Source organism: Carassius carassius, chromosome 5, assembly GCF_963082965.1.
Source record: "Carassius carassius chromosome 5, fCarCar2.1, whole genome shotgun sequence".
Taxonomy (NCBI): domain Eukaryota; kingdom Metazoa; phylum Chordata; class Actinopteri; order Cypriniformes; family Cyprinidae; genus Carassius; species Carassius carassius.
The window spans coordinates 32,357,822-32,371,499 of NC_081759.1; the positions used below are offsets into that span (position 1 = coordinate 32,357,822).

Below are 13,678 nucleotides of genomic sequence, written 5' to 3' on the forward strand. Positions count from 1 at the left end.
TTTAAAACCAAGAGAAAACATTAGGCTACCGTCTCCAGCCGTGAGAGGGCGCTCTATGTTTTTGGTATAGACTACAGGAGCACTGAGCAGCATAGAGCGCCCTCTGACGGCCATATATTACACATCCAGTCACACTACCTGTCCAGACACACTGCTCCCAGACTGAAGAGCAATTGAGTGGTCTTCCAGCCAGGAACATCAAGCGCTACTCCATCCCCGAGGGTGAGTAACTCAAATTTGTCTGTCAGTGCCTCTGCCACAGCTGCATCTGCTTCTGCAGGAGAGATCCTTAACAGAAGCTGTCCCAGAAGGCCTAGTGTCAGGTGGTATGTTTCATTCAGACAGCCGGCGTTGGAGATGACCACTCTGAACAGCAGTGGCAGGATGGGACTCAGGCTGGACAAAGATAGTGAGCTGCCCTGTAGAGGATTAAATGGGTATATTAGCATATTCGGTGTTTCTTGGAACAAAAAATAGGTAGTTGAACTGGCTTCATTTCAGGTTACAAATTAAACATTTTCTGAAACCAAAAGCCTATCACTATAAAATGGTTTTCCCACAGAATTGGGCTACTTCAGCACTGTTGCTGCGGGATGTTTTGCATGTCAGTGGGTTAAAGCGACCTAAATAATGCGATATTTAGCCCCTGCAATGCAAATTTTGCCAGTGCAACCTCACAAAAAAACTATTTTAACCATCGAAATGCCTTTGGGCTAGTATTGAGTAGCAACTGGGCAGGATTTGTTGAAAAAACCTGGCAACCTTGCACTACAAATTAAACAGGAATCTTTGTTGGTACCTGTTTGTTTGCAGGCAACATGGCTGCCAGCAATCCCAGAATTCTCTCTCTGGAGCATTCGGCAAACACATGTTCCTGTAGCGGCCCCCGGGCTGTCTTTTCCTCCTGGTCCTTATATGCGTCCATGTTCTCTGAGGTAGGAGATGTGATAGTATCTCCACTTGACTCTGAAACTGAGGTGAAAATAAGAAGATAAAATACATTTTAACATCTGTACTTCGCTGTTTTTGTCCCCATTTACACCTTCTATATTCTGTTGTCTTCTGACAGGCTCACCTCTGACTCCAGGGGACAGCGTGTCTTCACTAGACACAGAGGGTGTCTGACTTGGACTGGATGAGTCTGACGTATCCTGAGAGACAAGCTTCCTCCTTCTCTTCTCATCCCCTTCTGTATCTGGCTCCTGCTTTTGTGGTTTCTTGTGAAGAGGAATAAAAACAAGAAGATTACTATTAAAAAAAGTTACACAGTGTGTTTATCACACTGTTGTTAGCTATAACCTGGGGATTTTAGTCACACACTTAAAAAAATATAAAGGCAAAAAGCTTCAGTAAAGTACTGACTCTGTCTGTAGATAGAGTTGGGGAGCAGATAGCTGTAGTGCTGCTGGGAAGTGAGGAGGTGTCTGTGCTGCTGATGTCCTGAAAAGATCCAGCCGTCGCAGGACACAGTTCACTCTCAGTGGCTGATTCGTTTGAAGAAAGCAGTGACAGCAGGGCAGAGGCTCGCAAACCTATAGGAAACAAGAGTAACCCTGATTAAACAGACACATCTACAAAGACTTCTATTTTTAATTAACACACACACACACAATTTAATTCTAAATAGATCCGGTGCATTCAGATATATTGATTACCTTTCCCAGTCTGTCCCTTCAGAAGGCAATCATTGATGATGTCAGAGCAGTGGGTTTGCAGTGCCCTAGCGTAACCGAGCGTGACCTCATTCAAAGGCTCTCCATCCTGTGCTCTCTCGCTGATCAGCTCGGATGTGAACAGGGCAAGTGCGGCAAAAAGAAGCCAGGAGTAGTTATGTATATAGGGCTGAATGAGTCTGTGGCGGTCACTGATGCGAATAGTGACCATAGGGTACACTGTGATACGGTGGGTGGGCAGATGGCTGGAGGTAGAGGAAAATGAATAATAATAATAATAATAACAACAGCAATAATAAAAATTAAAATATTATAATAATAACAATGAATAGTTTTGCCACTGATCCTCGTTACTAGAAAATATTATATACATATGTGTGTGTGAAAAAAAACTAATAATAAAAACATATAAAAACATACAACATAAAACTATAAAAAAACAAGTTAAAACATAGTAAAAAATTACAAAAAATTATACTGAAAAAAAAAACTATATTAAAATGCTAAATAAATAAATATGACAAACAACAACAAAGTATTATATATATATATATATATATATATATAATCAGATCTGAAATTCACTAATTCAACTGAGGTATACTGTTTTTCTTGTGTCATAAATCGATAAATCGATTAAAATATATGGATTCATTTTGGTTTAAAAAATTGCTTGCAAATATTTTATATTTTCATGTTCATTGTTTAGTTGCCTTTAGTGATCTTCTGATGCGTATATTAGGGCTGGGACGATCGATTCTGCATCGATTTATTGTCCCAGCCCTAATACATGATACGTGGATTGATTCTGAAATTTTCAGAATACATCACGATTCAAATTTTAACAGCAGATGGCGCTCTAATCTAGTTTTTATCCGCACTCTCAAATGCTCACGAAGAAGAGTGCTAAAAAGCACTTGTGTGTTCGGCTGAGTCATGTAACGTTAATTTTGCCTCAGCTCGGAATGCTTTTATGATGCAAAATTAATGTAAAAGCCCACTGTGAACACCCTCGTAATTCACTTCAACCTTTTCGAATTTTATGAATGATTATTTTAGGTTCAAGTATGTGTAAGGGTTTGGAAACGAGCAGAGTACGGCTGTTCAAAACTAAGCTCAGGATCGACACAAGAAAGAATCGCGATGCATTTGGAAAATCTCTGAATAATCTTTCGATTCGCGATGCATTGATTTATTTTCCCAGCCCTAATGCGTATTACCTGTCTGGGTATTTTTTGGCATTATAACAGCCAAAGCAGAGATCGAAGTCCTCACAGACATTACAGTTAATCCTGCTGCCCACGATAAGGCCCTGGCAGTGGTCACAGGCATACTCCATATTCACCATCTCATGGTCATCCTCATGGCCTTCTGGTTTAGCACCACCTGAACCAGGAGAACAGAGCAGTTCAATACACGCACTCCAACTTATCAAGTGTGCCAGAAATATACTGCTGCAATAAATTATTTGTGTAGTGCCTAACGTAACATGAACGCAATAAAAAAAGGGAAATAATGTTTGATTAACATTTAGTTTTGGCTTTGTTATAATGTAAGCCACTGCTGACTGTGATGGTGTGATTTACTGAGGAAGCAGGTCTTGCACAGGTCCATATCTGTACACTGCAGGCACCGGTAGCGATGCCACGGTGCGATCCGTTCGCAGCCGTCACATGAAATCTCCACATTCAGCAGGTCGCAGTAGCGTGCAATGAACATGTGCATCTGCAAAGATCATAAGTTAGTGAAAGAGCACCAAAAATGCAGAATATGTATCATTTCATATGGAGTTCTTTGCAAATAACATTATTTTGAGGGCTGTTTGCAGTTACTTGAGTCTGAATATGTAAAATCTGTCTGTGCTTTTGCAGAGGCTCACATTTTGACTAGCCTGACTAATAAAAGACTAAGCAAATCCAATCCAAATATTTGTTCTACCTGTATAAAGTCTTATGATTAGGCATTGATGGATTCTGACATATGCGTGTGTTTTCACAGATTAAACATTGAATCGTGACATAAAGGGTTCGCGGATATACATTCAATAAACATTACATGCATAATAACAGTTACTCCACCCAAAGTTAGTTTTTGTGTTAATTCAACTGACTTCTTATATAACGGTCTCCATTATCAAAAAAAAAATAGTAATAAGCCATTTGTGAGCAACGGTTTTGTTTCCCAGGAATGCATTTATTTGATTTGATATCTGTACCTTTCTCTTGTCCTCCACTGAGGCCTGGCTGATCTTGTCAAACCACTTCTCAAACATTCCATCCAAACACTCATCCATCCATTCAGAGTTCCTCTCGTAGTCAGTGATCTCATCCTCCTCCGTCCACTGGCTACACCATCATGTCACATGGAGAAAATGACAGATGAGAAGCCAAATAAAACACTGGATACCTTCAAGCTTAGTATGTGAGATCAGGATTAAGTGGAGATTAAGAGTGTCAATATCACAAGAATCAAAACAACGAAGCTCACCAAATGTGCCCTCAAGATGTCTTCAACAACTTTACATTAGAAGTCAATTGATAATGAAGGATACTTTCCCTTCATTTCCACATTCCCAACACAGCATATGCGTTCTGATCCATGTCTCATACCTGATGGCAATATCATGCACACTGATGTTTTCTTGGGACATGGTGAGCAGAAGATCAGGCAGTTTGATGTCCAGAAACAGCGACAAATCTTCTGCTTCCCAGCTCATATCCAGCAAATGCAGCAGACATGTCTGCACACATGACAGGGCGGGCAGCAGAGCTCTGAGGACACACAGAACACACAATGGACATAAGACACACATAATGCATTGGCAGACCTTGTGTGGCATATTTATTGTTACTAAATTCTAGAGCACACAGATTTCATAATACACATTCAATATTTAAAACCCACTTCTCGTTCAATGCATTGAAGCTCTGCACGGCCTCTACTAGCATGAAAACCAGCAGATGATACGAGTGTCTGACCAGCTCCCTCATCTCCTGCCCGCTGCCCACCAACTGAGAAAAGTAACTGAGAAACACATACATGTCGAGTTAAAATAGTAATATAATGACATGAAATGATTTTTTAGATCACTGGCTCTCAAACATGTCCTGGGGACTCCCAACCACTGCACAATTTGTACGTATCCTTCATATAACACACTTGATTCAGCTCTTCAGCTCATTAGTAGTCTTTAGGCTTGAATTGGGGGTGGTCTATAAGGGAGACATACAAAACGTGCAGTGGTTGGGGGGTGCCCAGGACAGGTTTGAGAACCACTGTTTTAGATAACATACTTGGTGAAATCTTTCTGACATGCTAAGAGTTCCTGGAGAAACAAAATACAGGGTGCCTGGAAGAGGTGCGGTTTCCCCAGGGTGAGTATACACTGCTGGACGAGCTCCAGCACCTCACACACACTCAGAGCCTGGGCCTTCTTCAGAGCCAGAGCATGAAGAACACTGAACACACACACAGAAACACAATATCATTACCGCTGGTCAGAGACAGATCGCCATATATGTGCAAGTACACACTGACAATCTGGAACTAAACAAATAAACTGAAAGATTAAATAAATGAAACAAAATAAGGAATATTAAAGATTCAGCACCAAGTCACTCATCGAATAAGCAAATTTGTGACATTGTCCACATGCTAAATAATCATCTTTTGACTCAGATTATATATATATATATATATATATATATATATATATATATATATATATATATATATATTTTTTTTTTTGTTAAATCTAAAACATACACCCTGGTCAAAAGTTTGGGGTCACTGAGACATTATTTTAAAGAAATTAACACTATTAGCAAGCAACAACTGCCTTCAAAAATGATTAAAAAAAAAACCATTTTACGGATCGTATGACTTAATGACTCCTGAAACTTCAGATTTACCTTCACAGGAATAAATTACATTTTAGATATATTCATATACAAACAATTATTTTAAATTGATATCTTTTGCAATATTACTATTTTACTGTTATTAGCTTTAAAAAAATGACTGAGCCCAAACTTTTGAAAGGTAGTGATTATTTGCATTAAATGTAATAATACTGATCAAATTAATTATTTCGCAATTATGCAAAAAAAAAAAAAAAAAAAAAGAGAGAGAGAAGAGAAGCATTTTAACTAGAAGTCTCAAATGTACAGAAAATGCTACTAAAATTCAACAGATTTTGACACAGGAATCAAACACTAATATTAATTTAAAAACATGCATAATATTTCAGCAACTAATGGCTGTAATTTCAGTCATAAAGCTATTTTATTTCAGAAGAAAGGACTACTTTTATAATAATGGTCATTATTTGAGGAGGCCCTGGTCACCATTCACCTTTATTGTGTGGAAGAGCCAACAGGACACCAGAACAGCACAGTATCTACTTTTTTGTTACAGCGTAACATGATCTAAATAAACTGAACTATAGATTTAAAGGGACAGTCCACCCAGTTTTTTTTATTCTGTCATCATATACTCACCCTCATGTTGTTCCAAACCTATATGAGCTTCTTTCTTCTGTGAAACATAAAAAAGATATCACTGATAACCAAACAGTTGCTGGTATCCTCTGACTTCCATAGTAAAGGGAAAAAACTATGAAAGTCAATGGGGACCAGAGGCTTTTTGATTACCCTCATTATTCAAAATATCTTCTTTTGTGTTCAGCAGAAGAAAGAAATGTATAAAGGTCTGGAACAACATGAGGGTGAACCATCCTTTTAAGCTCATGCATCAAAATCTGTTGAATCATAATATCATACATCTAGCCATTCACACACCTGCTCTCATTAATGACCATGTCCTTCATAAAGCTGAGGATGTGTTTGAGGATCGGGAAGCGCTCTTTAACAGGCGGTGTCATGCGAGGCTCCTCCACAGATCGTAAGGAAAGGAGCCTCAAGCGGCCCCGACTGAAAGGTGCTTTACGTGGGAAGGCTAACAGGGAGAGAGGCTCTCCTGTTAGAGACTGAAGACTTTCTGTGGAGCCCTTGGCACCCTGAGAACTGATGCTGCTGGAAGGTCCAGCATCCACTGGAGCTGAGAACGTCTGGTCACGCTGACTGGCCCCTGGGGGCCTTGCTGCTTCTGCTCCCTCAGGGGTCTGGGAGATGGAGGGAACAGAGGCGCTGGGCTGGAAGTCTCCCTCTGAAATGGAAACAGATCGAAAAAGAGGAGCAGCACAAGCACCATCTTCTGGTCTGGAAGGCTCTTGTTCCAGAAGTGCAGCGGCTCCTCCACTCGGGCTAAATCGGAAGAGGAACAAACTTCTACTGATGCAAATTTCAGCTGTTAAGAGAGTGAAAAAGATAGTGAGAATGCAGAAGAATTAGTTTAAGAAACTCTGCATCAAAGGCATATTTATAGCATCAATATTTACCAAGTGACTCCATCGTAACCTCATTCTGTCCGTCTTCTTTTTCCTCTCCTCCATTCATTTTACCCATAAGGTAGCGCTGTTTCATTTCCAACTACCAAAACGGATCAAAATGGAGAAATGTTAAATAAAAAGAAATGTTATGTTCTTTTAAACTTAAAAATTATAAGCTATACTTGCCATCCACGTTCTGATGCCATTGGCGAGGGCATAGACCTGCAGAAGGTCCTCGCTAAGACTGCTCTGGCCGTTTTTAGCAACTAATGCAGAGGAGAAAAGAAAAGGAACTGACATGTATGACAGACAAACTGTCCTGTTCATCTTGCAGAAACGGATCAAATACTGTCTGTACCAAGGAACAACGTTTTGATGGTTTAACATGGCCCTGGAGTTTTAGGATTTTCACATTATGAAGTGATGTGAAATATTAATCAACAAGAAATATAAGATTCTGCACTATTTTCATTAACCAAATTTGTGGCATTGTCCAGATACAGTTGTCTCGGTTCTGTATACACATTAGTAAATGAATAATTAATTTGAAATGTTTCAAGAGTGTGTCTCGAACATTTCTCTTTAGTGTTTGCTCTCTTGAACCTGTAAGAAACTCTAAAAATGTATTTAATTACCAAAGCTCCTAAGACTGTGGTGAAGTGCTGGTGTGTGATACACCATGGCCGCCCAGGTGGCGTTCACAGCCCGGTCCACTTTTGAGCCTGCAGCAATCTCATTCCTGATTTGCTGCTTCTTGCAGGTCAACAAAAGGGCCCTCATTAACTCTGTCCTGCCATCAGAAGAATCCTGCGAAGGATCCCAGCAAGCAAAGTCCTTAAGGAATTCCACCAATTCATCTCCCAAAGGAGCTGGCTCTTCCTGCAGAAGAAAATAGCAAATGATGCACAAACATGATTAGATTGTTTTTCGAAAAAAATTTCTGGAATGAAACACACACAAAGTCATAATCCAAGTACTCTTACCTGGTCTGTGTCTGGGCTGGCCAGGGCTAATTTCTTTTCACCAGGAAGTCCACTCAAACCATGTCTGAAAATAGGCTTCCACAGAGGACAGGACAGGACATGGTTCATCAAAGATGCAGGCAACTCTTTTACACCACGGACCTCTTCAAGAGGAAAGCAGACATAACAAAAAAACATAGACGTAAATCAAACTGCAATTTATATTCAATGTCGTTCAATACAATCTTTTTTTTTTTTTTACCTTTTCACAATTTGTTTTTGAAGAAGAACTCATGTATGTGCTCACACACATTTAAATTAAATACAAGAGATAAAATTAGCCTTTTAGAAATAATTACCGTATTTTCCGGACTATAAGTCGCACTTTTTTTCATAGTTTGGCTGTTCCTGTGACTTATAGTCAGGTGCGACTTATTTATCAAAATTAATTTGACATGAACCGAGAGAAATTAACCAAGAGAAATTAACCAATAGAAAACATTACCGTCACAGCCGCGAGAGGGCGCTCTGTGCTGCTCAGTGCTCCTGTAGTCTACACTGAAGACATAGAGCGCCTTCTCGCGGCTGTAGACGGTAATGTTTTCTCTTTGTGCTTGGTTCTAAATAAATTCGACTTATAGTCCAGTGCGACTTATATGTTTTTTTCCTCATCATGACGTAGTTTTGGACTGATGCAACTTATACTCAGGTGCGACTTATAGTCCGAAAAATACGGTAAACAGAGAAATAATCAGAAGTACACAATTATCACACCGTAAGGTGATTTCAAAGCCATGGTGCGGGAGGCCAGACGGCCCATTAGCCTGGACACGAGGAGCTGCAGATCTGAGGTCCAGGACACGGTGACGTCTGCCAGGCCATATGCTGTCACTGTGAACTTGTAACCCCATTCATTATTACTGCTGTCTGAGTGGAACAGAAACTGCAGCTGGGGACCCGCTTTAAATGTCACTTTCTGACAAAAAAAAAGCATGATTTATTATACATAAAGTGTATGTTTATTCTTCGTCAAGAGATAAAAAAAAAGAGGAATCACATTCAAGCAAAGGCTAAAATTAATTGCATTAATATAATTACATAAAACATTTGGCAGACAGCTATAGTTAAAATAGTACAGTAAACCGTTTTTGTACCTTTGGCCATTTCTCTGTGCCGACCTTCATATCATATCGCACTTTTCCTCCCCTAGCATCAGTGAATTCCAGATAGTCATACCTACCAAACAAAGAAAACCCACCTAATTAGTGTAAATATAATACAAACTTTATGCATCTGTAGGAGGAAAAGTGTGAGTTTGATTCCTGTTTTCACCAGAAGGTGGCAGTGGACTTGTAGAATTAGTTCTTCACACCTTTTCTCGGTTTCACAAAGTTCATCAAACTCCACCTCGAAGGACGTGGCACCAGGACACACAAAGACGGTGGTCTCGTGTCTGCTATTCTCATAGTTATGAGGTGACTCCATATGCCACGTCCTTAATACAACAGGCTGCTGAGTCTGCTGACAGCCCTCCACATCAACCTACAGACACAGGGATCACAACTGATAAATACATTATTCTCACTTACTTTTCATTTAGAAGTAGAAAACCCAAATGAAATACTCACTTACATTAGTTTTCCATTCTATTTATTCTAACTTGAGGTGTCAGTATGTTTAAGGCACAGAGTGAACTGACCTTAGAGATGATGTCCTCTGTATCAATAGACAGCTTCTTGAGCAGGTCTGCCAGAGGATAGAATCTCTTGAGCAGCACACAGTGAGGAATATCCAGAGCGCACAGCTCCAGCAGGAAGATTGTCTAACAACAGCACACAATCCACACTTAATATATACATGCATACAGAAGCATAAATGAATGAATAATTACATAAAGATTTAGTGGGTCTGCTACCAGCTGTCTTGTTGCCATGGCAAGAATGGATCCACTGAGTTTCTCTATGATGTCAGCTCCAGAGAAGCGCTTAATAAGAGGACTCAGTATGTCTCTGGTACCTGACAGGAACTGTTCCACATCTAATATCCAAGAGAAACAGTACAGATATATTCACTTCTGCAAATAATCAGTACTGTACAAAAGTTTGGGGTCCATAATTAAAGCAAGGCTGCATTTATCTGATCAAAAAAAAGGTAGAAATAGTAATATAGCAAACGATTACAATTTAAAATAATTGTTTTGTATTTTAATATAATTTTAAAATGTAATTTATTCCTGTGAAGGTAAAGCTGAGTCTTCAGTGTCACATGATCCTTCAGAAATTATTCCAGAATGCTGGTTTGGTACACTTCTGATTATTATCAAAGAGTTATGCTGCTTAATATATGTGTGGAAATCATACTCACTCAGGATTCTCTGATAACAGAAGATCTCTTGTAACTTTATTAATGTATATAAATGTAAATTATTCATCTCTCTTTTAATGTATTCTTACTGAATAAAAGGGTTTCATTAAACAGTGGCTATGTTACGTTCCATCATGTGTAGCTAGTACGATTATTTGCTGTTTTACAGAACATAAATATCGGAATCAAAAACACTCAGAGTTGGACTACATTTTTACAGAGACCACTGAAAAACTAGAAATCTAAATTTAAACTTAAAAGTTCTCAAGATGCCAAAACTTTCTCCTCATCAGATTTTACACAAACACATACAGTACCACTTCAGTGTCGAATGTTTATTCTTCCATTCAGCTTTGTAACTGTTATGCTCATAATACAATTTGTAATGAAAAAGGCATTAAAATATAAATATTTAATATATACATTTAGCACCGAATATAAGAATTTTCACAAGTGGTCTCAGATTTTTCACCATATTGTATTTTGAAGTGCTCTATAAAAGCAGACTAGCAAACCAAGAAAAGCACACTAACATTTCAGCAGGATTTCCCTGGCCAGATCAGCAGAGGTGGCCTTTTCTCCTTTGAGCTGCAGGAAGCACCAGGACAGCAGGCTCCCCTGTAAAGCCCAGAACAGAGACAGCAGGACCCTCCAGATGGACCCTCCTCTGGAATCCAACATCAACTCCTCACACTGAAGAAAGGGATAGGGACATTTTACATGGATCAACATCACATTCCTCTTTATAAAGCTAGACAGGGGAAAACTATTAGTGAGTTGTCATGCAATGCATTACAATACGAGGTGTCAGCGAACACATGTGAATGCACAACGTAAACATCTATGTGTCATGTGTCAAGTATGTGTCAGCTATTTGCAAGAGCTTATATATGTGAGGAGGAGTGACCAGATGAGGTTGGCTGTCAGCATGGGGCAGACATACCTCTCTAGTGGCCACAATGAGCAGCGTGTCCATGACGGTCAGGACAGGTGTGATGTCAAAGTCAGATGGGGCTCCTTTAGGGGGCAGTAAGAGGAGACCTTTCGGGTCCCGATCGCTGCAAACAGACATCAGCGTGTGAGACGATGTGAGAGAGCAGGAAGTAAGCTATACATTTTAACAGGACCAAAAAAACTAGTTTGATACCTGAAGTAACTGCAGAGAGACTCAAATGTCAGTTTAACAGACTCTGGCTGATTTTCTTCGGTTATGTTTTTCTAAGAAAAGCAGCAACAACAACAACAACAACAAAAAATCTCATACAATAGCAATTCAATAACAATATTCAGCCAAGGTAAGTACACCCTCATATTCTTACCATCATGTGAAATAGTTTGTCCCTCCGGCTCTGTTTGTCAGGGAAGAAAATGGCAGCTCCACTGAGGATGGCTTTCACAGCTTCTTTTCTCAGAGTTTTCTCCACTACAGTCTGTCCTTCAGGGCCGTCCACCACTGCGCAGCACAAAAACTGAGGCTTATTCTCTCAAGCACCAAGCAAGATACAATGGCATTATTATATGGCTTTGAACCAATTTAACTGTTATTTTAAATTGTAATAATATTTCAAAATATTGCATCTTTTACTGTATTTTTGCTGAAATAAATACAACCTTGGTGAACATGTGACTCCTGTAAAACCATTTAAAAAATAAAGACTCCAAACTTTTACAATTACATTGCATTACAAACAAAGCACTGAAGTGTGTCTTGATTTGCCACAGTCATGCCGTTGAGTCATAGAGAGCAGTATGTGAGTCTTACCTTGACACAAGTCACTGTAGAGCTCTCCGACAGCTTCTGCAGGATCCACGTCTGTGCTGGCTGAGGGTGATGCTGATGCTGAAGCTGATGCTGTGATGTCTGACGACTGGGACTCTGTCAGGCTGGGCAGCATTGGGAAGCAGTTCTGGAGCAGCTGAAGCAGGAGAACTCTTGTCTTTATGGCCTCTTCTCCCTCACTGAAAGTGTATACAATATTAAAAGAGAATATTAAAAATAGAATGAAGTTATTTTAAATTGTAATGATATTTCAGTGTTACTGTACTTATGTTCAAATAAATGCAGCCTTGGTGAGAATAAGAGAATTCGTTTGACCCCAAACTTTGAAAAAGTAGTGTGATTTTACATGGACAAGGCCACAATACTCTAATGTCAAAGTCTAAACTTTGTGTCTAGTCTTTAAAAGTCTTCTTTACTTTCTATTTTTAAACACCTTTGCCTTCATTAGTTCATTTCAAATGATCCTTTAAATTAACAAAATATTTTGAAAAGTACAAATAATAAATGTAATCTCTAAATTATTCTTTCTAAAATACATTTTGTTTTACATAAAGTATAGCATGTCACACCATAGAACTTTGCCGTCATGACTTAAAATTTCATGTCAAGTGGAATTCAGTAAAATCATAATCTATAGGAAACAAGAACATCTGACCATCTGTACAGAGTCACATGATCATTGAACTTATCGGATTAGTGGCCAAGAAATAGAAAGTCTTTATGCCATAATGTAAAATGAACCACTGATTTTTAACATGTAGTCTATGTAACACCACCGTACGAGCAGTAAAAATTAAAATTAAAAACCATTAAAAATAAAATCCATGCACATATTAATATAAACATAAATTCTCATTACAGCTTTACTCACATAGATCTGAGTTTGCGGTAGAAGTCCCAGAACAGCAGCAGGTTGAGGTCACTGACGTCCAGCAGGGACTTCTGCTTGGACAGAGACACATCCTGTAACATAGGCTCAGGGTTTATACAGCTCTCTTTAGAGAGGCTCTGAAAAAACACATTATAAATTCCAGAGTTGTATTTTAATAAATTAGGTCAGTCGCAAGAGGACATCTGCTGGGTGTACCATATCTCTAGTGAGCTGCTGGATGAAATAAAGGGTTTTCTTCACGAGTGTGAGACCCGTAACCAGGCCTGAAACACTCCCCTCGGCCTGAGCGCTCCGATCGTCCACATCCTCCAGCCGCTCTGAGTCTGGACACAAATAACCACTGAAACACATCTGCTGAACCCCCAGCCGCTCTGCTGTGTCCTGCCTGGCACACAGGAACTTCACCATCAGAAACTACACACAGACAGACAAAAAGAATAGCTGTTAATCAAGTGTGTGTACAATTATTTTAAATGGTTTTTCAGAATTCAGGGTTGTTCCTTAAAGTGATCAACTGTAAGATATCATTAAGATTCACTGAATCAACAACTGACGGATTAAACCCTACATTTCTTTTTCAATAGTCAATTTCACTCAGATCTTCATAATACAGAAGAA

General features: G+C 39.2%; 1 protein-coding gene across 1 annotated transcript in view; it reads right to left on the reverse strand.

The window, feature by feature from the left end:
* LOC132141306 (zinc finger ZZ-type and EF-hand domain-containing protein 1-like) overlaps window positions 1–13,678 on the reverse strand; it is a 34,274-nt gene that overhangs the window by 13,628 nt on the left and 6,968 nt on the right. Inside the window, exons 13-40 of the mRNA XM_059550710.1 lie at window positions 13,256–13,474; window positions 13,040–13,131; window positions 12,151–12,347; window positions 11,708–11,841; window positions 11,536–11,606; window positions 11,332–11,446; window positions 10,922–11,081; window positions 9,940–10,061; window positions 9,724–9,846; window positions 9,397–9,566; window positions 9,179–9,260; window positions 8,799–9,000; window positions 8,046–8,188; window positions 7,698–7,935; window positions 7,249–7,328; window positions 7,072–7,162; window positions 6,473–6,980; window positions 4,967–5,131; window positions 4,578–4,697; window positions 4,283–4,444; window positions 3,889–4,018; window positions 3,260–3,398; window positions 2,894–3,059; window positions 1,656–1,918; window positions 1,363–1,532; window positions 1,076–1,217; window positions 800–972; window positions 139–419 (exon numbers count right to left, since the gene is read on the reverse strand). Coding sequence (XP_059406693.1) covers window positions 139–419; window positions 800–972; window positions 1,076–1,217; window positions 1,363–1,532; window positions 1,656–1,918; window positions 2,894–3,059; window positions 3,260–3,398; window positions 3,889–4,018; window positions 4,283–4,444; window positions 4,578–4,697; window positions 4,967–5,131; window positions 6,473–6,980; window positions 7,072–7,162; window positions 7,249–7,328; window positions 7,698–7,935; window positions 8,046–8,188; window positions 8,799–9,000; window positions 9,179–9,260; window positions 9,397–9,566; window positions 9,724–9,846; window positions 9,940–10,061; window positions 10,922–11,081; window positions 11,332–11,446; window positions 11,536–11,606; window positions 11,708–11,841; window positions 12,151–12,347; window positions 13,040–13,131; window positions 13,256–13,474 — 4,658 coding nt within the window. The remainder of the gene's footprint in view (window positions 1–138; window positions 420–799; window positions 973–1,075; window positions 1,218–1,362; window positions 1,533–1,655; window positions 1,919–2,893; window positions 3,060–3,259; window positions 3,399–3,888; window positions 4,019–4,282; window positions 4,445–4,577; window positions 4,698–4,966; window positions 5,132–6,472; window positions 6,981–7,071; window positions 7,163–7,248; window positions 7,329–7,697; window positions 7,936–8,045; window positions 8,189–8,798; window positions 9,001–9,178; window positions 9,261–9,396; window positions 9,567–9,723; window positions 9,847–9,939; window positions 10,062–10,921; window positions 11,082–11,331; window positions 11,447–11,535; window positions 11,607–11,707; window positions 11,842–12,150; window positions 12,348–13,039; window positions 13,132–13,255; window positions 13,475–13,678) is intronic.